The following is a 26,898-nucleotide window of genomic DNA, read 5'->3' as shown; positions in this document are numbered from 1 at the left end:
TGACAATCGATCTAAGTTGATTAATATCATAATGATAGTTTATTTGAATAATTAAAATGTATACTATGTTTGCATTCTGAATATAGTAGAATATGCAAGTATTCTCCAAAATTCGTTAACTATAAAAATGCCGATTTAGTGATCAATTTTGATGATGCTCTATTGCACGATTTTGCTCTTTTTCTCGGCTTTTGAGACACCGGGATGGATTTATAAAATATTAAAATATTTGAGCCTCCTCTAAAGTATTTTTATTTCCCTTAAATGATATAATAATGGGAGGTTTAAAATTACGTAGATTCTTTTTCTTTGATTTCATTCTTTGTTCGTTTTATTTATTGGTCGTTTTTAATGCGTACGATTATGATGTAAGCACTGAGAAAAAACTTATCATAGTCAAAAGTTAAAATTCGAACATAATTTCATTCATCGACCGAAATATACCGCCACTTAATTTTTTTTTTCACTCAATGGCCAGATAAAAGCAATTATAGTTTTTATTTTTTATTTTTTCATTCATTGACTATTTTATTTTTTTGAACATGAGATTATATAATTTTACAATTTTTGAAAAACCAATAAAATATAATATTATGTCTGTACCAAACGCTCTCATATAAAGCGCGTCCATACACAAAACTGACTACACGTGTAATCCCGAATTCGATCATGTACTCGTGCCTCGAATCTCTGTTTAGCTTAGTAGGTATTCAAAACAAACATAGAATCCAACATACATTAAATGTATTAAACAAAACTGTATTTTAGCTATTTAATAACTGTACAAAATCATTTTGACTACTGCTTATAATGAACATAATAATATGATGTTAAACTATTCGTAATTAATGGACAATTTAAACACGTTTCCATTCGTGACTTAAGATATTATAACGACGGTTTTATTATTATAAATAAAGTTTATACATTTTTTTTTTTTTTTACCCATAATGTGGTCTCCTTATCGGTGCTGCCCATCAATGGCACGACAACACGACATAACCGAAATTTGTATAATACAGACGGTACCGCCAAGCGACTATCTCTAGTTGGAAATAATGTTTAAAAAAAAAATCAGTATATCGATGAATATCATCGAGTCCGTGTGTCTGAATCCGGACCCGCTCACCGTTTCGTCCTGAACCAGCGGGATCCATCACGATGACGGTGATAAGCGAACCGCTGACCCGACTATAGGAAATCAAACATTATTTTTTTTATTAATGTTTTGTTATCGCGGCACAATTATTGGTTGTTGAGTTTTTTATTTTCTATGAATGTTTTATCGTGTTGCATTATCGATACACGCGTGATCAAACACAATCAAACTGCTCGACAAGTTAATTTTTTTATCGTTGCGTAATACCTACGTTTTTCCGTTATGGTCTCATTTACGTCATACCGCGACGTCCGCACATTGATAATCGGCCGACATTGCAATAACTATATTTTCGGTCGCATTTATCGATAACGACGACTAAAAATGGTTTCGAAAACATCGCGGTAAATCAAAACGTATTTATTGGTCGTGTGTCACGGCGATATCCGTCATGCGAAATACGAATTGGGTATATAATAATTAATAATAAACACTTCGGTGTTGGTGTTTAGATAAAAATATTGGCGGCATTTACAGTTCATGAGTTTTATACACAGGATCCGCCCGCCGGACGCCGAGAGGAAGACGTCTCGCCCGCCTATGTGTGTGAAATGAATAATATAGCAAAGTTGTCGGTTAAAAAGTTCGATAAATGTTGTTTTTGTAAACGGACCGGTTTTTAAGGAGTTCCGCAGTATAGGTAATTGTATGCCAAGTACGCGGAGTCCGCTGTGTATCGTATAAGGGTGTACGCGTCAGTGCCGTATTTAGTATTGCGTCGCATAGCACCATGGATTTTCGAATTTCATAAAGTGATAAATTATTAAGAATATTAAATAATGGTCGAGAAAAAAAATTGTTAATACACACTACAGTTTATTCTAGATCTAGACTGTTGTACACTCGCAGTTATTTGTATAAAAAATGTTTTTGATTTTTAATTTTTTTTTCTAGTTAAATAATAAAAAATATAAGATATAATATATGTATAATGTATATCTATTTAATATATTATTATATTTATTGTAACATGGTCACTGATATCCGCGGCATGAAATTCAGACATTTTTTTTTCATGTCTAGAGCCATTACTACACAATACGATGGATCGTTATATAGTTGCAAGTCTATCACTTACGATTGAGCAATATCGCAGTCTTAAAAATTGTAGACAGCAAACGTTCTTGTCATTGAACTTTCTGAAAAAAATATTGTTTTGATTTTTGGAGTTCTTTGTGATTTATTGTTCAAGACAATACTTAAAACCTTTGCTCGGACTTAGTGGATTAGTCTAGAATTCTTACACGATATAATTATACATTCAAGGGGCACACAAATGAAATATTTCTACAAAATAAATATAGAATATTATTAGAAGTTACAGAAAATTGTATTTGTGAAACACGGCGCTCTGTATATGCAATAATGATACATAAAGTCAATGATCTAGACACCGTCTTCTACAGTCTACTGTTCTGAATTCGAAATATTGAAAAATATTTATTTTTCTTTTAGATGTGTTCGGTTATAGATGATAAGAAATAATTTATTTAAACCTAATGAATAACTTATCAGTTATAAGCCAAGATTTACGAATTACTATGATAATATGTTAATGGCTATAAATAAAGTTTGTCAACTGTAGAACTGCTTACAATATGGCATATTGTAAATAAATATTTATTTTAAAATAAATAAATATTGCTATATTAGTTTTAGTTGTGTTAAATTATCGGTTATAAGCTAGGGCTCGAACCTTAATACTCTTAAAAAGTACTAAATATCCATACACGTTTTGCTTAAAAAAGTACAGAATATGCTTAAAAAAATATACACTTCTATTTTTTTTTTACACAAAATTGTTATTTGTACAAATATTTTATTAAACTATACATTATATAGTAAAATCCAAAGTTACTATTAAGTAATAAATCCTAATTTTTAATTTTTAATCAAAATATTAAATTACAGCTCTGCTGTTGGGTTGGTATTGAAAATAGATACTAGATGTATTTGAAATCAATGATATTAATTATCACTGTATACGAAAACGATTCTGAACGGAGACGGTTCTCTTAGATTATATTAATAAATGAATTTTATGTTATGTTTTTTGATATTGCTGTTATGTAAAGTAATTTATTTTTTATATTTACCATGAGATAATTTAATTTTTGCTGAAAATATTTATAATATTTAATAATAATTATTGATAATAATTATTGTGTGTATAAAATATGCCAATAAACGTAAAACGTGTATGTTGCCAACGAGTAAGGTTTTTGAACATTTGAACTTAAACAAGATAATGCATATCGGTATTTGGAATTTAAGTATGTAATTTTAGTAGTATGAAAAAGCTGATTTACCGTCACCCACCAATCATTCAAATTCTATATTATCCCGCCCATCCTAAATTTTAATATTTATTTATTATTTTTATTTTTCAAAATAGCCTTTGACTAATGTCATGTTAAAATGTTCTTATTGCTAACATTAATTGTGAAAATATATACTTTATCACAGTGGTTCTTAACCTTTGTGTAGTGGCGATCTAAGATATTTACTCAATTCTTCATGCGACCTTTTTATAAATAATGTTGAAGATTTTATTATTTCAGGAATTGGAATTTTGTGAGAAAAAAAACTCGAAAGACTACAAACTAGATCATCTTGTTCATTGTAGGTAACTGTTGTAAAAATGAATATCATGTTGTTTTAAATTTCCACTATAGGGGTTGATGGGTCCTATAGCCTTAAGGTCATAAACTCATAACAAATCTCGTCATAAAATATGCAAGTTATATTTATATGCATTAGGTTAACTTAATATTAAACACAATATCTCACGGTTTTCTAAAATCCACCAGGTTTTTATACTATACTTATAAAAATAACATCACTCGATGAAGTTTACCAAGGTTAAGAAAAACTAGGCCCCATTTTATTTTACTTTTTACTGTGTAAAAAGTAATTTTGTCAATTAATTTAAATATTTTGTTCACATAGTAGTCTTTAATTCAGTTAACATTATATTATAGTTAATGTTTTAATCAATCGTTTTTAAATAGATGTTGTCATTTTTTTTTTTTTTAAAGAAAATAAATATAAAAAATATGTATATTAAATGTGCATTCTTTATGAATTACTATGTCCCTTATAGATAACTGATAAGTTATAATGATTAATATTTCTTAAAAGTAAATTCACATAACTATGATTGATAAAATGTACATTACTAATATTATTAATTTATATATACTTGATATTTAACACTTAAATGATTCGGTTATTCTGAATCGTGTGAAAATGTAAGTTTGCCACTTAAAAAGAAAGTAGGTAACCACTCTGATGTTCAGTAGGTGTTCAGTAGGTGTTTCTAATATTATAATGTTGATATTTATATATTTAAATTAATACAATTGCAAAATATAATGACATCTTATTCTTGTTTTTGCATGATACATTGTACCACTGACTACTGAGTATTATACTTTCAAAGTTTTATACCACCTTTGCTACGTGCTATCGCATATTCTCCTTATGTAGTGCCTACCTTATCTGTAGTTAATAATTAAAATCTCCATTGAACCCATTACTTGCAATTATAATTCGCAGTCTTGTTATGTTTAATTATATTATTATATATTAACTAAAAATTATCTTTAGATTTACGACAAAGACTTGAGGAATACAGTGTTGCAAGCTTAACTTTTGGACACTCTTATTTGTATTATTTATTGGAAGTAGCGCGTGTCAAAGATCCAAATACAAATAATACGTTGACAAAAAAATTAGGTAATGACACGGGACACCGGTGGCGGGTCGACTGGCCGCGTGTCGGTAGTGTGGTGATGGGTAATGTCGGTATGCACAGGCAGGATAAAAAAAAGTAACACGCAGCACGCACAATGCTTGGTCGCAAGTTAACTTTATTTTCGTCTTTGTGAAAAAAAATAATATAAAAAAAAAAAATAAGAGTCGCGCACGTAGGTGCGAGTACGCGAACGCCGGTGGCGTGACCAGTTTTATTATTTCGTATTAGTGAAAATAAAAACAATATAAGTCGCGCATGGTTGTGCGGCAATGACAAAAAATAGTAAACAGTATAACAAAAACACGTGGACCAAAGTGAGATCGGTTTCACAGCGGCGGTATGAGAAAAACAAAGGTGGTGGACGTGGTGTTGTTCACAATACGCGGAAAGGTTGAAGACTGACAACCGACCGTTCGGTACCGGTTTCCGGTACGGTTCCAGCGCTCCCATGCCGTTCTCGGCCGGGGCGCTGGCGTCGCCTTACCGTGGGCTGGTGGTTGTTAAGAGCTGGCGCGGAGGGAATAGGACATTTGAATTCAAATGCCGTTTTCCCGGGTCCGCGTCAGTAATAACATATATTTTCTTGCAGAATGCTGAATAATTGCAAATAATAAAACAACGAATCATTTTAGCGTAAAAATATTACAAGGTAGTTGACATTTTTTGCAGTTATTGTTTACATTTTACTGTTATCTCGTAGCTGATACTGTTTAGTATTATTGCGCTAGTAATAAGTAGTTACTGTGTTAGCACATTACATCTGCCACGGCCACATCGGTTATTGTATAATTTTATGAGTACTTTACACTATATCGTATGCTGTTGGCAAGCGACAATATGTTATGATTGGCGAAAAAGAAGAAGATATGACTAATACATAAGTAATTTACAATCGAATGCCTTTAAACAATAGTGTACTACCAAATAATGTAGAACTTGTAATATATAATAATTTATGTTTTTGAGCAATACAAACATGATGGTAATCACACAGTTCTTTTATTAATACATAACAATTTAATCAATAAAAATATAAAATCATAATACAAATAAAAATATATTTTATTCTGTGAAGACTGTCCATCATTAGCTGTTTGTACTGTTGATAATATAATATTATCTAGCCTGAAGCATATTTCACGTCACAGTCGATGGTTATTGATGTATAAATATTATACACGTAGATGGCAAGACAACTGCTCGAGTGCAGCCTCGATGAGCTGTGTAAGATCACAGAGTTCCATCGAACAGCACCTTCATTGAGCAAATCCAATTTTATAAAATACCTAATATTATTTCAGGTTCAGGTCGATGAGCGTCCGCATTTCAGTGGTCAAAGATGACAGGATAATAAATTTTTCTTCTATAATCCGTAATTGCATAGCACGCTCAGCTTTCCGTCTCTCTAGTTTAGTATTTAAGTCGCGTAGCTTACGGTTCTCGTCTTGAGATTCACGCAGCTCTCCACAGAGCTTACGGTTCACTGTCCGCATTATTCGCAGTCTCTCCATCAGCCAACGATTTTCCTCTTCCGAAGTGTACAGCCTCGTGATAAGCCAACGGTTTTCCTTCTCCGCGTCTCGGTCCGCCGGCAACATTTTCTGCGCTGCCGCTGCTGCTGCCTCCGCCGCCGCCGACCTTTGTTTCTCGATGTCTGCCTCCAAGATTTTTATCTCTTGTTTTGCTCTCTCATTACACATCAACAATGATTCGCCGTTAGACTCACGAGTCATTGTTGTCGTTCCAAGAGTGTTTGTCTTTTCACTACCAGATCTAAAAAGTTTTTTGTAAGCGCCCGAAAACATCGTGCAATCACTATTGAGCTATAGTGGCTTCTAGTTGAATTAGTGTGAATTGACCGAATATTTTGTGAAAAAAAAAATTGAACACACAAACAAAAGCGTTTCCAACGTCTGTATGTATATATTATATGCCATAGATAATAAAGACTTCTCTTTATTATCTATGTTATATGCATGTTGATTTTATTTTTATTTAAAACCATTAATATTATATTATTGAATAAACAACATCGAATATTGGAATATAAATATATTATATGTCAGTGTATTGATTTAAAATACTATAAAAAATTGTCACGATTTAATGAATATAGAATATATGATTTTAATTTGTTTGGTTTTTTGTGCATAATATTATAATTCTATGCATTATAATAATAAATTAGAATAAATAATGATAACTATCAAACATAATTATTATCACAGTTATTGTTTTTAGAATTAATTTGCTATTAGACAAAAAGTTTAAATTAATATTGGTGTGTCAAAATATCAAAATATTGAATACAATAATTATATATTATTTAAATAAACATATTGTAACAATTATTATAACCGTAGTACGATTGTTGTGATAGCGGCCGCGACAGACCGTTATTATTAGATTCTTAAGATAAAATAATTTTTTATTACAGAGGAGAGTAGCGGCGAGCAAAATTCAGCCCCCCCCACCTTAAAAATTGTATATCTCAGAAAAGAATTAAGCACAAACGACAGTGTTCGGACTTCGTCAACCCGTGCTCGCGTTGCCCAGTCCCACAGCCCCAGGTTGGTAACACTATAGAAGAGCCGCTCCTCTTCACCCCGGTCGCCCGTACGCAGTTCGCAACAGTCGCGATGTTTTCGACGGCGCGTATGTTGGGCGGATATCTGTTAGTATATCGTTTTCCTGTCCGTTGCCGTTCGCAACAGTAAGTTCTTTTACTACACCATCTTGTTTTTTTTGTGTATAAGGCACCGTTCTGTGCAGAGATGTTGTTTTGATTTGAAGCTCGTTCATATGATATTTAGCTTTCGGTCCCGTCGACCATTAGCATCAAACAAGAGCTCCAGCAGTTCGCCGTTCATTGTCATTTTGCAGCTCGCATCAATCAATTAATGTGGTAATTATTCACACCGTCCAGTTCGGATCCAAAACCTCGTGGTTTTCATCTCAAACCGTTCCAGTCAGCTCAAGACGCAGCTCAGCATTCCCCTTGTATTATCGTTTATGTATTGAGCAGTTGTCTCGCATCCACCTCGGCTATTGCCATGTTTAATATTATTATTATAAATTGATACATATAGCTCGTTGTATTACGTATATTATACTTCTATATATGATGTATATGTTATAATTTGTCATAATTATATTTGTTTTGTTGTATATTCCGTTATGGGACAGAATGTATTTTATTAATATATTATTTTACGTCTATTAGTCTGAGACTGATCATCTCAGATAATATAACGTTTCGTTTGATATTAATTATAATAAAGATATATTATATTTTATTGTTATAACTTATAATTCACTTGTACATATATTTATATTAGCTCGTTGTATCTAGTCCAGGGTGTGCGAGTTCTAGGTGCTAACCGCAGAGTCAGGATCTCCTGGTGCGAACAGACGGGATTCAAAACACAAATCTGCACAAACAAATTACAAACGAATGGCACATTTTGGAGTTAAAAGCCTATTGCGGGTGGACTAAGAATTTCTTCAACTCCCTCCTTCCCACTTTGAAAGTTGCATATCTAGGGAAGGGATTGAGCACACAAGACGGGATTAAAAGCACAAACCTGCATAAATAAAGCACAAACGAAATGAGTTAATTTTATTTCGAAATTCCAAATGGCCCCTTTAGAGCTAAATATATTCATTTTGTTTTCAAAAATGGGTCAAAATACATTGTATATACAATCATACGAACTAAACATTTTTGGACAATACGTAAAATTGCTCCAAGTCGTGGACTTTAAATAATTGTTTGCGTCAATTGAAAATAGTTTGTGAGGTATTTATGAGCTGTTGATATAGGTAGCTGTTGTAGGTACATCCAAATATGCTGTACTGAAGGCTTCTTTATGTGTGGCGTCTTAGTTCCTCTTCTCCTTAGCCTCATGTTCATAAATTGGCAACGCCTTCTGTGTTGCGTAGGTATTTCGAAAATGTTATGAACCAGCACCGAAGTAATAGTCTGCAGTGCAACGTACCATTACAGTCGAGTCTTACTATATTATTATATATGTAGATAGCTTAAACAACATATTAGATTACATGTTTTTCGTGAATCGTGATACATTAATTTGCTAGACCTTGAGTGTTCGAGTACTAGCGCTTAATGTAAAATATATTTTACCAGTTCCGTGATAAGTGATCATATTGTATGATCATCATAATATAGTCATTGAAAAGACCCAATAATGTGTGCTCGGTGTTTTTAGATCATATTGTGTCTTACATATTGTTATCTAAGTTTTAAATTAATTAAATTGTTAGTGTTTATTATATATTACTATACCTTAAAGGTAAACTGGCGCTTCTAATAAAATATAAATTGTATGTGTTCTAAAATTCGTGATTTCATTGCACTATCAGCATCAATTACGTATTAGTATCATATGTGTTCATAATATACTATAATATAATATTTTACTACAGTTTTATGGTTATTAATTTACGGTAAATATTGTTTAGTGGCGTTCATACTAATGTACTAAAATGGTTTATTAACGTTTTAAAATATATTTACTGTGATTTCAGCTCTCTATTAGCCATGAAGGAGACTTATTCCTGGTTGACATATTCATGTTTAATTTTTGGTAAGTTTTATCAATTTTAAAAGCATAATAATAATAAGAAAGAAAATCGTGTCATTTAGATATTATGTTAATATAATATGATATTGAATATATATTATATAATATATATAAAAGCTAGAGTAAAATTACCTTCCTATTTACCTGTTTTCTCATTGTATAACGATGAATTATGAACACAAAATCTAAATGTACCAGTATTGTTTCGAAATTAATAATTCGTAATATAATATTATATTGAGCTGTCGTTTACACCGATCACTTCATCGTACATACGCAATTTAAACTATATAAACATTCTATCGACAGCCTTGTGCACCATACAGTAACCACATTGAACATTCACGTTATAAAGAACCACGTTTTGACTCTTTTTATATTGTATTTTTGATTTCTAAATGCATAATTTTAATCTGTCGTATTATGCATTTTATATAAACGAATATACGAGGGATTAAAATGTAATTTCGATAAAAGTATTTTGAAAACTGATTAATTAAAATAAAATATTCTATTAAAATACTGTTTTCAATTAATTGCTAAATATTAGCAACTTAAAGATAATAGTTTCTACTTTAAGTAAATATATTAAATTTTGGTTTATATATATATTATTTTTATTGAGCATAATTGTTTATTTATTTAATAAAAAAACGTATACGTTAATGGTTCAAAAGTAATAGTATTCAGCATTCAGTGCCGTCTATTGGCTAAGGGGCGTGTATAAGGTGGAAGCTTGCACTATAAATGATTTTAATAGTAATCCGATGGTCAGTGGTTGTTGGTAAGAAAACTGTGCTATTTCATATTTTTATATTTACGTGAAAAATATAATTAAATGATGTAGAACTTAAGTAGGTACTGGGATAGCACAATAATGTGACAATTTAAAAATTAATTCTTATTTATAGTTTTTAAGTTGTAACATTCATGCTTGGATAGTGGATACGTATTCTGTACTACGTGTCTACGTATTCATTATTCTATATATCAACTATCGAAATAAAAATACTATAAATTAAACATCCATTCTTAGATTAGCTTTAATAAATACTTACTGAAGAAAACTTCATTACTATTTAATATTTTATTCTTATCAGTTTCTTTATAAGTATCAACACTATGAACTAGTTGAATTACTCATTGTTATCGGGTTCTAGTATCTATAAAAAATGTATAAAAATATGCAAAGGAGTGCAACACCTTTTGGGTGTAGCTCAATATGAAAGAAAAGTCTTTTAAAGTGTTGTTAACGATTTGTTAATTACCAATAAAATGCACACTTAAATACAGAAAATTAAATATCAAATCAAAGAAATTATTATTTGAGTATCGGCGCAGTTTAGTTGAAATTTCCAACATATTTTACGTCCGATACTCCGATACATAATATGACGAAAACATTTGCAATAATAACGTTAAACGTGTCTGTCAACTGCATTTGTATTACGTATAAATACACAAAATGTTTATTTTGTAGAAATAAAATTTTAAATTCTACAAAATTAAATTTTAAAAGAAAAAATGCAGATTTTTTTATATGTAATAATACATATCCAATAAGCATTGTATAAGCATTTAATGTATAAGAATTTAATATTTCAGGAACTGGAATTTTGTGTGACAGAAAACTCGAAAGACGACAAGCTGGATCATCTTGCTCACTGTAGGTGTAACTGTAGTTGTACAAACTGATATCATTTTAATTTAAAAAAAAGGCTAGTTGATGTCCTTATAGCTCTAATGTCATAACAAGTGTCTCAAACAATACATGACCTATGTTTATGCATTAGATAAACATAAACTAATAAACTATACAGTAACTATATCAATACATTAACTATATTAATACAATAACTCGTTACTTTAAAAATTAAACCTGGGTTTTAAACTATACTTATATAAAAAAAAAAACAGTGGATAAAGTCTCTTTAAGAATAAGAATAACTAAGCCCCATTTTATTTTACTCTTATTATTTTATAAAAAAAATATTTTGTTGATTGAATTAATTTATTAACTAAGTAGTCTCTAATTCAAATAACATTATATTATATTATTTAATTAATTTTAAAACGAATTTTGTCATCTTTAAAGAAAAAAAATATAAAGATATAATAAATGTAATCATAATATGTACAATGCACTTTCTATATTAATTAGAACAATAATTATAATGATCATTATTTGTTAAAACTGAATTTAGATAATAATTAAAAAATGTAATATATATATATTCTTATATTATTCATTAAAGAATGGTTTTGTTGTTAAGTATATTAATATCATGTAATTTATCTTGCAATGGAGTCATTGCAAGATGGAGACATATCTAAGAGCTACTACAATATCAATTATTGATATGTAAATTCCAATTTTCTGTAATATTTAATTGGCTTGAAAAAAAAAATAGAATTGTTAATGCATTATGTTTTTCTGTACGCAATTTTTTATTTAATAATACATTGTATTTTATAATTGTAGACTTAAATAATAATAAACATTTATTTGTTGCACATTTTAATGAAATTACAGAACCACCGAGGATTCGTTTAGTTGTTCAAATGGTCAATGTATCGTATGGTCGAACGTTTGTGATGGTCGGAAGGATTGCTCAGATGGTTCAGACGAAAATAAAGAGTTATGTGCTCGATACGAGTACAGAATGAATACAACAGGTACCTACACAATAATATTATTATAACCATTAATATTATTATTATATAATAACGATGTAGGTACATTCCATGAGATTTTATTTTATACTTTATGAACATGTGAGTTTATAATTATTATTTGTATACCTATTTTGTTTTAATATTTCATCATCTAAAGCATTCTTAACTATTACTACATCATTTAAATATTTTTACATTTTTTTGTATTTTAAAATTAAGATTTTAGATGAACAGTATCTTTTGGTGATATTCAATTGCGTATGTTTCCCCTTTTAGTATAAATGCATACTTTGAATGATTGCATATGTATTCTCTACATTATAAATTGCACTATAAAAATACAAAAAATGTATAAAACAAAGATTGCAATATCAATTGAATCCAGTCTTTAGTTATAAACAATAATAATAATAATAATAAAATTTTAAATAATTCTAATAATTATAAGTATTGAAAACAATCAATATTATACTCAATTAAAATAAATAAATATATTTACGTATATATTTCTAAAGATGAGGGGCGAATTGATTAGATCCCAGTGTTTGCAAGCCATCTTTGGTGCCTTTGAGTGGCAAGTGAAAATCGATTCACTGGAGATTCGGCAGAGTAAGTTAAGAGTGGCGTTTGAGTGTCTAGAAATCGGTCACATATAGGGAGAAGTTCTATTAAAAGTTCTTACCGGTGTTATATCATATGTAGAACATTAGGCTAAAATGATTGCCGTCATTGAGAGACTAGAAGTCAGTATTATACTATTATCACCCGGAGTAATAATATACCTTGACACGTCGCCTACCCGGAAGGATAGGATAGGTTACGTTAGGTACATTGTTAACCCTTCAAAATTATGTTTTATTTTATACTTTTTTATATATTTAATTTACTTATTAAATATTATCATCTAAAATATAATCATATATTTTAATAGAATGTGGTAGAGAATATATCACTGACAATAAATCAGTATCGAACATCAACGGTGAGAAAACACTTGTTGGAACAGTACCTTGGAATGCTGCAATATATCAAAAACATACTTCCAAATATGACTTGACATGTGGAGGATCCATAATATCTCCAAATTTAGTGATTTCTGGTAAAAATTATACAATTTATTTAAAAGGGAATTAATAATAATTAAATTAAATTTTTAGCGGCTCATTGTTATTGGTACAAAGGGATAAGGTCTAAGATATCAATAGACGATGATTCATATAAAGTCGCTGTTGGAAAATATGATAGAAATTTCACAGTAATTGACAATGACTTCACTCAAATAATGAAGGTATAAGGTATTAATTTTAAAATAGTTGTGAAATATTAATTAAAATAATTTTATAGGTGGAATTTATTTACGTACATGAAGAATATGTCGGAGGATTTATTCAGCAGTTTTATGATGTAGCTGTTATTAAGTTATTGAACAGAATTACTTTTAGTAATATTGTGACACCTGTTTGTATAGATTGGAGTGGTAAATACGATGTACCGAACGGAACTCAAGGAAAGGTATTTACAAAGTATTATTTAAATGTTTAAATTTTAATATAAAACAATAAGTTACTTAATCATTCACCAATGATTGAATTTGAACGATGAATTTGTATTGAACAAAAACATTGACCAGGCAGATTTTATTTAACTAATTACACTCAGTACCAACACTAGCAAAAAGAGATTAGTATTATACATTTATCACGATTAATGTAATTTATAAAATTTAATTATATTTAATAGGTTGTTGGTTGGGGAATTACGAAAGAACGAAAAAAAAGTCCTGTCTTGTTAGAAGAATCTGTGCAATACATCGACCAAAGATCTTGTCGAAAAATTAATAACGATGTTAAAAAGTTGGTGACTGATGATAAGTTTTGTACCAGTTCTGCATTGGGTAATAAACAATTTTAATTACCAATTTATGCAATGATATTTATTTATTTTTTCTAATAAACTTATACCCTGAATTTATTAAATACTTTATATTTAAGATAATGAACTTTAAAACATATAGTTATTCTAAATCGCGTGCTATGTGTAGCTTACCGCTCTGATATAACGTAGGTTTTAAAATAACCTCGTCATTGTGGAGTTAGCCACTGTTTCAAATGATATAAATGTGAATTCAGTCAATAATCATTCCGTTAAAAAAAATGATTTTGATTGAAGGCGGTCTTTCTGCCTACTTTATCAAATATATTTCATGGTCTATTTATATTGTGGTTAAAGGTATTTATTTTATTATTAGTAATAGTCATTATTTATGGTAGATAATACTTAGAATTAAAAATATTCATACACCTGAAATATGTTACGTTTTTTAAAATAGTGATCACATTATATATTACTATCTCAAACTAGGAATTACATAATTATTTTTGTTTTTATTTTGTATATTGATATTAAATATAAACTTATTGGTAATATTAATAAATAAATTATTTATTGTATAATATAATATATAAATAATCAGCAGTTTACCAATTGTGCTTAAAATTACTTTTTTATATACAAATTGCGCTCAACACATTTTACAATACCAAAATAAAACTCATTAGTTAGTTATAATTATATAATAAATGAATACACTATACAATTTTTTTTTACAATTTTTAATACATAATATAATTTAAATCATTAAATAATTTTTTTCTTCACATTTAACAGGTTAATTTACTTAGGTATATTATTTAATTAGGTATTCTCAATAAAAACATTTTTCATCTTTTAGTCAGATGTTATATTTAAGTATATGTATATATTTACTTTACAAAGTAATATAACAATAATATTATAATATTTGATACATATTTAAATTCACACAATTACTTATTGTAAAAAATGTTTTAATTATAATAAAAGTCATATAAAAAATACAAATTACAACAAAATTGACAAAAAATATCGTACTTTAAACTTTAAATGTCATATTAAAAATATTAAAAATATAAATCATAATTAAAACTAAATATAATATGCTAATATTAATTTATAAATCTCATTACCAATATTATAAATTATATACAATCAGATAAAAATAGTATAATTCCAAAAAGTATTATACTAAAAACTAAATATAAAAATTTCAATTAACTCATAAGGGTATGGGTATACCTATTGTTTAGATCTACATAGAATTTTGTTTTCAAGGTATCTAACATTAAGTTTCAGATTGTTTTTTTTTTGTTTTGATATGCTTTGATCTATACGTTTATTGTTAATTGTTTATCGTTTTTAATGTAGAACTTGTACATTATCTGAAATGAATAATGTAAAACAACATTTCATGAATTAACCCCAATATTAGTCCATAGCCGTATGCTTAATTTGTAACTTATGTAAAAATTATCATCACTTTCAGGAGAGGGAGCAGTTACTGAAGGTTTTAGCGGTGCAGGATTAAGCTTTATAATACACTACAACTCTTATTATTTAACCGGAATAACATGTTTCAAGAAATCATCAGTCCTAGGTTTTACAGATATTCGGTATCATATTGATTGGATTCGAAACATATATATTAAATATTTGAACAATGTTCGTATATCAAATTAAACCTACGTATACATTTTATTATTATGTTTATGGATACATTTGATTCTAAACTAACATATTTTTTGAAGAACTTAAATTATTTCATTACATTTTTAACATTAAAGGTTTTTACAGGACATACCATTTTGTGTTTTACCAGTCGTTGATGGAGTTATATATTCTTACGAAAACTCAAATGAAATTTTAGCTCACGGGGCAATAATTGATCAGTATCGTACCGTAATTGAGAACTGTGATGTTGGATATCATAATGCTTATCCCAATGGTTTTAGGGTTTGCCGAGGAAATGGAAAATGGATCTCAACTTCTGAGAAATTGTGTGTTAGTAAGTTATATAGTGTAATTTTTATGCTGTAATAATTATTTATTTAAATATTTTAATTCCAATTTTTGGTTATGTTTGATAATAATTTCTTGTGTTTTTAGAAATGTGTCCACCTTTATTATCAGACAGTTTAGATATTAAATGTACTCTTAATGGTAAGTCTGTTAATTGTTCAAATCCATCAATACCCAATACGATAGCCTTACCATCATGTAAACCAACATACATTGCACCAATTGGACTAGAAGAGACTCCGTTTGAATTAATTTGTCAGTCTAATGGAACGTGGAACAATCGACTTTATAAATGCAAACCATGTAATTGCATTTTTATCACATAACATAAGTATCTACATTCTATATATTATATTTAATACGATATACGTGATTTGAGGGGTGAAATTGCAAAGTGTACTGTTATTGCCAAAAAAATGAAAACATTTAGAAAAAATGGCGGAGAATCGTTTAAAACTATCGGGTTATGCCTAAGTGCAGGTACTATTTTCTATTTTTATATCGATTAAAAATTTCACGATTACGTAAATATGCACTACTGTCATTAATGAAAATTTAAAACATTCTACTATACAACAAATTTTCCAAAGTATACTATTTCCCGTGGTATTTTAAACATCAGGCTATAGAAATATCTCAAAATGAACTATTCCTATGATTATTTTCAAAACGTACTAAATTCAAAATTCTTTATTACGTACTATTGCCCACGTTAAAATTATAGTTTAGTAAATAAGTTATATTTAAAACGCACTATGTCGTTCTAAAAGCACAAATTACGTTAATTTATATACTAAATATACAAATTTAAATAAATTTATTACTGTATCTGTGTGTGTGTGTGTGTGGATTTATATGTATGTAAAGTGATAACAAAAACCCCCCAAAAAAACGTTTTTAACTTATAATACATTAGTCGTATATAGGCAAAATTAAATTAGAATTATTAAATATTATACAATCGCATGTATATCTATTATATTTAAAAATCTCAATATTTAAAATTAAAATATAAGTAATAATTTAATTGTCTTAAAAATATAAATTGTAATACAAGTATAGTTCAGGTTTTAAAAATTCATATACCATGTTATACCATATTACTGTACTATATTATACTATACATTACTATATTTTAGATATAACACAACACTTATTGCTTAAAATTTAAAACCATTGGTTTACAAACTTTTTTTGGCGGAAAAAGGCTATGACGGAAACGAGTAACTCCCTATAACGGTATACTGTTCGATATAGACTAACGGCTGGAGTATTATATATCATTAAATAAATTATTTAGGTACGATACCCAACGATATTGGACACATAAATGTACCGTATACAACTTATTATAAATAAATAGTTATCGCCAATATCAATTAGTGACGAATTGACGCGAAACCAGATGCAGAATGCGTCAAAATGTCATACGGCATCCATTTGTCGCGCGACGAATTGACTCGCGATCAAATTACCGTGACGAAATGACGGAATATTATTTTATTTACTAAGCTATAACAAACTGTATCCGAATTTAATAGTTTGCTTTATAAATTTTAAAATGTAAGATGATAAACCATAGTAAGGGTAGATACTTTTGTTTAGAAAATATATATGATGTACGTTTTTAAACGTTCAACATATGTTTTTTCAAAAAGAAGTTTAATTTATCAGTTATTACCTAATCAAGTATAAAATATTGAAATATATAATTTAGATTGCGGTAAAGTATATACTAACAGCCATTTATTAATTGCCAATGGTACGAAAGCTCATTTTGGAACAGCGCCTTGGAATGTTGGAATATATCGATTAAATAAAGGCACTTCCAATTATGACTTGATATGTGGAGGATCAATAATTTCTCCAAGTTTAGTGGTTTCTGGTAAAAACTATACAATAAATTTAAAAAGGAATTAATAATAAATAAATTACATTTTTAGCGGCTCATTGTTTTTGGTACAAAGGGATATTGTCTAATAAGATATCAATAAACGATGACTCATATAAAGTCGCTGTTGGAAAATATGACAGAAATTTCACAGTAATCGACAATGACTTTACTAGAATAATGAATGTATGTACCTACTTATTTAAAAATTATAAAATTATAATACTTGTAAAAATAATACAAATTAAAACAATTTTATAGGTGGAAATTATTTACCTAAATGACAATTATTTTGGGGCTAATGGTTACCATGCTCATGATATAGCTATTGTCAGTTTATCGAACAAAGTTTCTTTTAGTAATGTCATTGCACCTATTTGTATCGATTGGAGTAGTCAATACAATGTGAAAAATGGTGTTGAGGGAAAGGTAAGTATTATGTTCTATATAAATATATAAATTAAAGTTTTAGTAAATCAGTGGAGTTTTTAAAAATTGGTGAGATGTATGTTAAATTGTCCATTTCATTCGTTTCTTCAAAACCAAGCCCTGAGAAATTAACAATTTTTAATAAACTAATTATCTATTAATTATACTTAAAACTTTACAAATTGTTTATCTTTATTGTAATTTAATAAATAATGATAGATAGTGCTCATTTTTTACACATAATATCATTAATATCCCGTGTGTGCAGATATATAGGTCAATTTTTTTTCAACGAGATTGCTTGTGTTGGTGTACTCACTAGATTTAATTAAATTTTAAAATTGAAATTAAATTTTAATTATTTTATATTCATATCAACATTGACCATTGTAAATTTGAATAAAAATCAAATAACGTAAAAAATCTACTAAGTCTAATATATTATTTATAAAAATGTTGAAATAATACATTATAAAACTAAAAAAAAACTAATTTTATAATCGAATTTTAAACCTTATTTGTATTACTATAATTTAACATAACTTTCATCCTTATAAATTAACTAATTAAACTCAGTACCAATTCTTAGAAAAAAGAGATAAATATTATAGTTTTTATTATAATTGTATATTATAAATTAGTTCTATAATTTTACAGATTGTTGGATGGGGAAGAACAGAAATAGGTACATTAAGTTCTATTTTATTAGAAACCTCTTTGCCGTACATCGACCATTATACTTGTCGAGATATGTATAGACATGGATTTCAATTATTTGTGACTCTTGATAAGTTTTGTGCCGGTTCTGCATTGGGTAATAAAATATTAAATTATCAATACCATGAACTAAATCTTTTTTTCGATAGAAAAATTACCGTATAGGTTAGGTTGTATTAAAATTGAACACTTTTTGCTTTAAGTGTATACATTTTTTAAGCATGCAGATTAGCTTAAAATGTATTTGATCTAAATATTCATAAATGACAATTAATATAAAGATATTTTTATTTATTTACTTAGTAATCTAAAATAAGGTGATAACTACCTTAAGTTATAATAATAATTTCCTAAATTAACAGTTAAAGCTTGAAAAATTACCTCATAAAATATAGATAATGTGTATTATATATGTATCTTTTTTCTTGAAACTTACTATGGATGATTTGAGTATGCCCATTACTTTAATAAAATTATTAAAACAGGATAAATTTTAAATTTTAAATTCTACGACGATAACGTTGATTATAAATTAAATTAACATTTCATAATTTAAATTATTGTTTTCTTTCATCACTATTTGAAGAATACTTAATGCAATTCAGTTACATAAGTGTTTGCTTATGATATATTTAACTTAAATATTTAGAAAATCAGATTTGTTTGCCTTCTCTTAAATATTAATATTATTTTTTTTTAGCATTATGAACCATAACGGCTTATTTTGTGGTAGATATAAGTGGTAAATCACAAAACCATATAATTGTTTAATTTTCCATCATCATTTTTGAATAATGTAAATCTTAATTGTATAAAATGGCATTTGAATGTTTAATTTATGTCTTATGTAAAAAATATAATTAGTTCCAGGACAAGACATGGGCGAGGGTGATAGTGGTTCAGGCTTAATATTTTTACACTCTCAGTCATATTTTTTAACCGGTATATTGAGTCTTAAGCAACAATTCTCAAATAACTCAATCGCAGTTTTTACTGACGTTAAGAACCACGTTCAATGGATTCATGAAAAGTACAAAAAACATCAATAATTATAATAGTATTATGGTAATTATATAAAAATAATTAATTTAATTATAATTGAAATCATTATTAGTATTAATTGTTTTTATTTTTCTCTAAATATTTTCAAACATTCCTAACATTGTTTTTTAAAATTAAATTGAATAATTATGCATTACAATTTATAGGTAGTATTAAGTATTATATAAATTTAATTTACATATTCGTATGAATAAATCTAACATTTTACAATTAAATGTTTTGAAGTTAATCTTATACTATTCTATTATCTTATCCCAGCCTAGTAGGTCGCTGATCTAACAATAAGCTAGTTAATTTGAAGCTGATGAACACATTTTTTTAAACCAAATTTTGAATTTTTATTAAGATTCTAAATAATAGATTGAAAAATATTTCCATACTTGTCATCCATCATATTTGTCATTGATAAAATAGAGAAACATAATTTTATTTTTACTAATAGTGGTTATCCAATATTCAAAGACATATCAAAGGATGAGTTCATTATAATATGAAATATATTTATAGTAAATAAAGACGTGAAACTCGTTAAATTTATTATTTAAAAAAAATAGTATCGTTATATTATATTATTATGTTGATAATAATAAAGTATTGTCCTTATTTTAATGTATAAAAATAAATTATTTTAGTATCCTATTTATGAATATATTATACACGTTTTGTCGTCCGTTTATTCCGATTGATCCTCCCTCTTTCTTCGTGCACTTTCATAAATATTCACTTTCCCATTATTTTTCTTTCCTGATTTTTCTGTTTCTTAAACTACAATTATTTACCTAAAATAATTGTAAAAAGTTTTAAGAGTATTAGATTATTAATTGTGTTTGAGTATTTGATTGTAGTTTGATATTTTTAATGTTGAACGGATAGAGGCGAATAGAGCATACCTACTAAATAGATAAAATTAAGTCGAGAAAATGTGCAGATCTACAACATATTTAGGTTTAAGTATTAATTATGGTATTTATAGTCTTATAACATAATCTCGGCCATAAATACATTCAATTATATAGTTTAATATGTACGAATAAATTGAACAAGTTTGTAAAACTCTAATTAAAATTAGTAATTCCGTCTTACCATAGAAGCCTATTACTTTTAATGTTGTACCTACTTTCACTGTAAATTTGTAGAATTAAATATTATATGAAAAATATAATATATTGTGCCTAATCTGTAATGATATTTCAATACTTTTATTATTCTTCACATAAGATTTCACAATAATTGTAACAGGTCTGTGACTTATATTCGATATTTAAAACGATTAATAATACACAAACGCACAACCAAAATCGAAAACTTAATATATGATATTAAAAGACAAAATACACCTAAAGAATATTATGAGTAAAAATACAATTTTTAATCAGAGTTGTACCATGATACTCACTCGATATATTCGTAGCACGAAGCGATTTCAGAAACGACACTGTCTTGATGATCATTATTTTAAATTTTTAGTAGATATGTACGTATAATATGCACAGTGTAAGTAAATAATATATATATAAAGTAAAACATTATTTTAATTATTTTCAGTAAAATAATCATCCGAGTATTAATACATTTATATGGATCTTTTCTAGTTTATTAATTAAATTTGATTGACTAGGATTCCATAATACCGTACCAAATTCAAATAATAATCATACTAGTGAACAATAAAAAAATATATAAAGATTCATCTTTTATCAAAATGTTTTAATTTAATTTTTAAAATGTATTACTCCTTAGCTATCAAGTAATTAATAGATAATAGAAAATAAAAATCGTAACCTAACCATTAATTTACAGAAATCTGAGCTTTTCGTTTGTTTTTTATGTATTTTTTTTGAGGGGGGGGCGATTGCTTTGCTCTTCTTATCTCCTGCACTTTCACCAATTTCATAATATTTTTTCTTTATTTTTATCTTTTTAACATATAATTTTTCACGTACAATAAACGTAAAGTGTATTAAATTATAAATTGTTTCTGAGTATTCGGATATAGTTTGGTAAGTTAAATAGTTTAAGTAGGTAGAAACGAACAAATTGTGTGTATATTTACGACTTATATAATATTTTCAAGTATTAGCTATGATAATTATGGTCTTAGAATATGATCTCGACTATGAATAAATTAAATTATATATAGTCTAATAAAAATGTACACACGCCAGACTTAACTCATTTGCTCCAGTTTTAGTAAATTTGTTTTTATGAATTACTTGCGGTTAAATGGTAATAATATATTATTATGATTGCATGGCGTTATGGTTAGGCAATTCAGGTACATCGTTGTTTCGTTTCTTTGATATCATGCGTTGACAAAATATGGTGGATGGTAGTAGTCATGAAAACTACGATTGTCAATATTGTACTCCTCAGTTATGATATTGCAGTATTTTTAATATCGAACGTATTCTTCTTAAAATTATTTCCAATTATTGTAACAGGGCTTATTTATATTCGATATTTAATATTAAATATGTGAACGCACAACCAAAAAACACCATTTAATATACATTGAAAGACAATAAACACAATTAAAGAATATTATGAATAAAAAAACAATTTATAACCAGAGTTTTACTATGACGTAACTCGATATATACAATTGAATGGTGTCACAAACGACACTGTCATTACAACCATTATTTTAAATTGTTATCAGTTATGTACGTGTAATGTACACAGTGTGAGTATATCTAAATCAAAATATTATTTGAATTCTTTTTAGTAAAATAATCATATTGTTCTCGCCACTTGAATTATAACTTAATTTTCTTTAGTAATATAGTATACTTTAAAAAGAATTTATGTCATTTTTTATTACATTGGGCCGAAGGCCAATAAAATACGTTGCAAATGCATATGACTCGGAGCACAGTCGGCCGGCACTCTGACTGCCAATTGTTGTAAAAAACGCTGTAAGGCAGGCAATTATGAAAATATGTAAAAAATATGCAAGAATTTTTTATTTATTTAAAATTTACAATAAAGCTTATAATAATTAATTACTTAAATACAAAATAAAAATAAATTTAGGGAATTTTCTGAACTTAATTTATTTTTAAAATTGTATTTATTATTAAAATGAATAATCATATGCATTTCAAGTTTTTCTTCTGTGAAGCTGTGTCGTTTATTGATTAATATATTTTTAAAGGCTGAGAACAAACGTTCGACGTCAACCGAAGTTATATTGGGGTATATTTGAAGTTTACGTCGTAATCGATTATTTATCTTATAACTAAATATATATATATAAACTATTATTTAGTGACTATGAAATTTAGTTTTAATTTTCTACTTGGCAAAATATTATTTTATACATTTTTTAAAATGTTTGCTTCAATATGCAATCAATTTTAAATTGTGCCAAAATATGCAAAAATATGCAATTACCTTTAAATATGCAGAAATATGCAAAACAAATTTCATCATTAGCTTCAAATTATGATGATTCGTGGAAATAACTGACAAAAATCCAAAAATATTAAAAAGAAAAAAAATATGCAATTGCACTATCTTATCTTATCTATCTCAGTGTCCCAAAGCCTTGGGTAAACTGGGCATTACGTACGCGCACGCACATCGATAAAGATAGCAGTGGGCGCGGCTACATGGGCAGTGCCACCAATCACAGACCACTATGGGGGTTCCTGCGCAACATAGCGACGCCGCAGTAGGCGCCTTTGAATACGAGTGCAGATTACAAAAGCGTCAGTCTACTCACAGCTCGGCTAGAGCCAAGTTTTATAGATTATACAGGTTGCCTCATAGTCCCCTAAATATTTCCATCACCTCGCACCATTCCTTGTCTACTGACGTCATCCGAAGTATACAATTTACGGCGGCGTATTAAAAATGCATGTGAACGTATGTATTTTTATTTTTTTATGCTATTATTTTCTATTATACTTAATTGATTTACTGCTTATTATTATTAAACATCGATGTATTATTGTTGAATAATGTATTTAATTCAACAATAATACGCTATATGTGTAAATTTATTCATTATTATTCGTTATTTTTTTGGACAGGTTTTAATTACACCCATTTAATAATATATATTTAACTATTTTTTTTTAAATTTGACAATTCGTATCTAGACATCCAGTTATAGTTATATAAAATTATAAGCAGCTACTCCTGTACTTAAATTTTTTTGTTGATCCAAAATTGTAATTCAACTATTTGAACTGAACTAAAAAGTTTGATTATTATAGTTATATTACTTAATTAAGTAAAAATGTATATATGTATAATGTGTGTAATTATTTTTTTGTTGATATTTAAAGTGGTCCAAGTGGTCCGGACCCCCCTCCCCCACCCGAATTTTTAAAATTAGAAATATTTTAGTAGTGAATATAGTTTATTGGCTAAAAATGTTCAGCATTTATATTTAAAAAAAAATGTTGGACCCGTTGTTTTAATAATTAAAATAGGATAATTTAAAACAATTATACCTAAAAATATTTAAAAAATTAAATTATGCGAAGAAAATACCAAAATACGTGTCTTTTTTATTTTTAATAAAAAAATATTACATATTTTAAATCTCCCTAATATTATTAGTAGACTATATTTAATAAACTATATCATCTGATATTTTTTTACTAATAAATTGACTAATCTTATACATAAAAAAGCCTATGGAAACATTCAAGACAAATTATACAAAAGTTATAGTTGTGGCTTAACTCAACAACACTAGATGAATATTTAACAGCTATTGCTCACACAATAAAACTATTTTAATTTTTTTTTTTAACTTTTTTAAAATTTATTATTTGCATTACATTTGTAATGAATTTTACGCAACATTGAAAATGTTATTCAATATACAAAAATAAATTCATGTCTTTTTTACAGTTTTTGTTTAACGTTTTTGATTATTACGCTTTTGATCAAGGTTTTTAAAAACGTTATTTTTCTATATTTTTTCCAAATGTTCAATTTTTATTTTATTTTTCTAACAAAAGTTTTATTACAAACTAGTCCAAACATTATTTAAAAATATTCATAATCTATTAATTATTCAATTAGGTTTTTTCCACATTTCTTGTTATTAACTCAATAACAAAATACAATATATTAAGTGTAAAATAAATTAAATTTTAGCTCTTAAAAGCCAAAGAGTTCTTTGATAGTATTATTACCATCGAATTAAATTAATAACAATCCTTTGCTTACTGATTGAGAAATATATTTTGAAAGAACTTTATGATTCTTATACTTAATCACATAAGTATCGACACAGGTATTGTTTGTAATGTATACTCACAAACACTAAAACATTGTGTTCGATGTTAAACCACCCAAAACAAACGGATAAATTATTGAACACACTCGATGACACTAAAAAATAACTCATATAATTAATTGTCAAACTTTACTTTTACAAAAAATGTATATATAATATATAGTTGCTATATCACATATCCTTATAATGAGTTGCTTGTACATAATCTGTTATTAATAATGTAAATCTTCATTATATTATGAAATACCTAAGAACATTCGAATGTTGAATAAATGTATGTCTTATGTAAAAAATATCATTAGTTTCAGGACAAGACATGGGCGAAGGAGATCGTGGTTCAGGCTTAACCTTTTTACACTTTGAGTCTTATTATTTAACCGGTGTATTGAGTCTTAAGGAAAACTTCTCAAATAACTCAATTGCAGTTTTTACACGCATTAAGTTCAATGGATTCGTGAGCTGCATAACAAACATAACTAATTCTAATAATATTATGGTAATGAAATACGAATAGTTTATTCTAATTTTAATTGAAATCATTATTTGTATTAATTGTTTTTAAATTTCCGTAAACATTTTTATATACTTCTAAAATTGTTCTTTCAAATTCAATTTAATAATTATAAACTTCAATTAATATTATGCAGTGTCTTATAAATATATATAAATTTAATTTACACATTTTTCATGTATTATAATTATGTTTTGAGTTTTTTGTTTCAAAATTAGTCTTATACTATTCTATTATTTAAATATTGAACTTGTAGTGTACTACTTTGCCGTCAAACTGGATAATTTATTTTTCAATTTATTAAAGCTTCAATTGTCTGGTAAATATTTTTTTATGCATATCGTATTGTACAATAACTGTAATTTTTAAAATATACAATTTAATCTAATGAACACATTTTTTTTGACCAAATTTTTGTTTTTATGATCGTTATCAAAATATTGAAAAACGTATACATATTTGCGACTCATTGGGAAATTGTCAGTAAATATTTATGTATACACTTTTGTACAAATTTGATACCGATAAAAGGAGATATAAAATAGGGAAAACGAATAGGTATATAATTGTATTATATTAATGAATAGTGGTTATTAAATGTTTTAAGATAAGTTGGATTACGTGTTACTAATGAGTAATGGCTACCAACGCTTTGATATTAGCACTGTCTAGCCCTAGCCTATATACCAGCTACCAGAGGTCATGCAGATTGTCGATAATTTTGAATAGAAGTTGATTTTAGAAGAATTATAGCCTATGTTTAGCACAATCCAAGTATATACAATCTCATGCAAACATTTTTATTTGAATAGGCTAACCCAAATACGTAAGCAATGATTCTATAAATGAGTAAAATATGAATTAAATAAAAAAAATGTATTTTATTTATTTATAATTTACAATAAATAAAAATATTTTTATAAAAGCGTTAATACAATACA

General features: G+C 27.4%; 1 protein-coding gene across 3 annotated transcripts; it reads left to right on the top strand.

The window, feature by feature from the left end:
- Positions 1-8,758: 8,758 nt before the first annotated feature.
- Positions 8,759-26,227, top strand: LOC132921476 (uncharacterized). Of its 3 annotated transcripts, XM_060984514.1 has the most exons (17): positions 8,761-9,383; positions 9,465-9,523; positions 11,126-11,186; positions 12,054-12,196; positions 13,128-13,295; positions 13,354-13,484; positions 13,541-13,708; positions 13,937-14,090; positions 15,558-15,733; positions 15,866-16,076; positions 16,178-16,393; positions 17,808-17,975; positions 18,034-18,167; positions 18,243-18,410; positions 19,068-19,224; positions 19,992-20,192; positions 25,749-26,227. In XM_060984514.1, exons 1-16 carry the CDS (start codon positions 9,367-9,369, stop codon positions 20,174-20,176), a joined length of 2,316 nt encoding a protein of 771 aa, XP_060840497.1. In that variant the 5' UTR covers positions 8,761-9,366; the 3' UTR covers positions 20,177-20,192; positions 25,749-26,227. The 3 variants fall into 3 exon arrangements, with proteins under 3 accessions (XP_060840499.1, XP_060840497.1, XP_060840496.1); XM_060984516.1 differs by lacking the exon at positions 25,749-26,227 and having other exon boundaries at positions 8,759-9,383; positions 17,808-17,960; positions 19,992-20,681; XM_060984513.1 differs by lacking the exon at positions 25,749-26,227 and having other exon boundaries at positions 19,992-20,678.
- The last annotated feature ends 671 nt before the right edge of the window (positions 26,228-26,898 follow it).

The sequence above is a fragment of the Rhopalosiphum padi genome, chromosome 2 (genome assembly GCF_020882245.1).
Source record: "Rhopalosiphum padi isolate XX-2018 chromosome 2, ASM2088224v1, whole genome shotgun sequence".
Classification (NCBI taxonomy): domain Eukaryota; kingdom Metazoa; phylum Arthropoda; class Insecta; order Hemiptera; family Aphididae; genus Rhopalosiphum; species Rhopalosiphum padi.
The sequence above is the reverse complement of the archived record's forward strand: the minus strand, read 5'-3'. Positions and strand labels throughout refer to the sequence as shown.

Bases quoted from the DNA above. Each gene is read 5' to 3' on its own strand.
- LOC132921476 (XM_060984514.1), top strand. The intron at 12,197-13,127 runs GTACCTACACAA...ATATTTTAATAG, and splicing joins GTACAGAATGAATACAACAG to AATGTGGTAGAGAATATATC. The intron at 13,485-13,540 runs GTATAAGGTATT...ATAATTTTATAG, and splicing joins ACTTCACTCAAATAATGAAG to GTGGAATTTATTTACGTACA.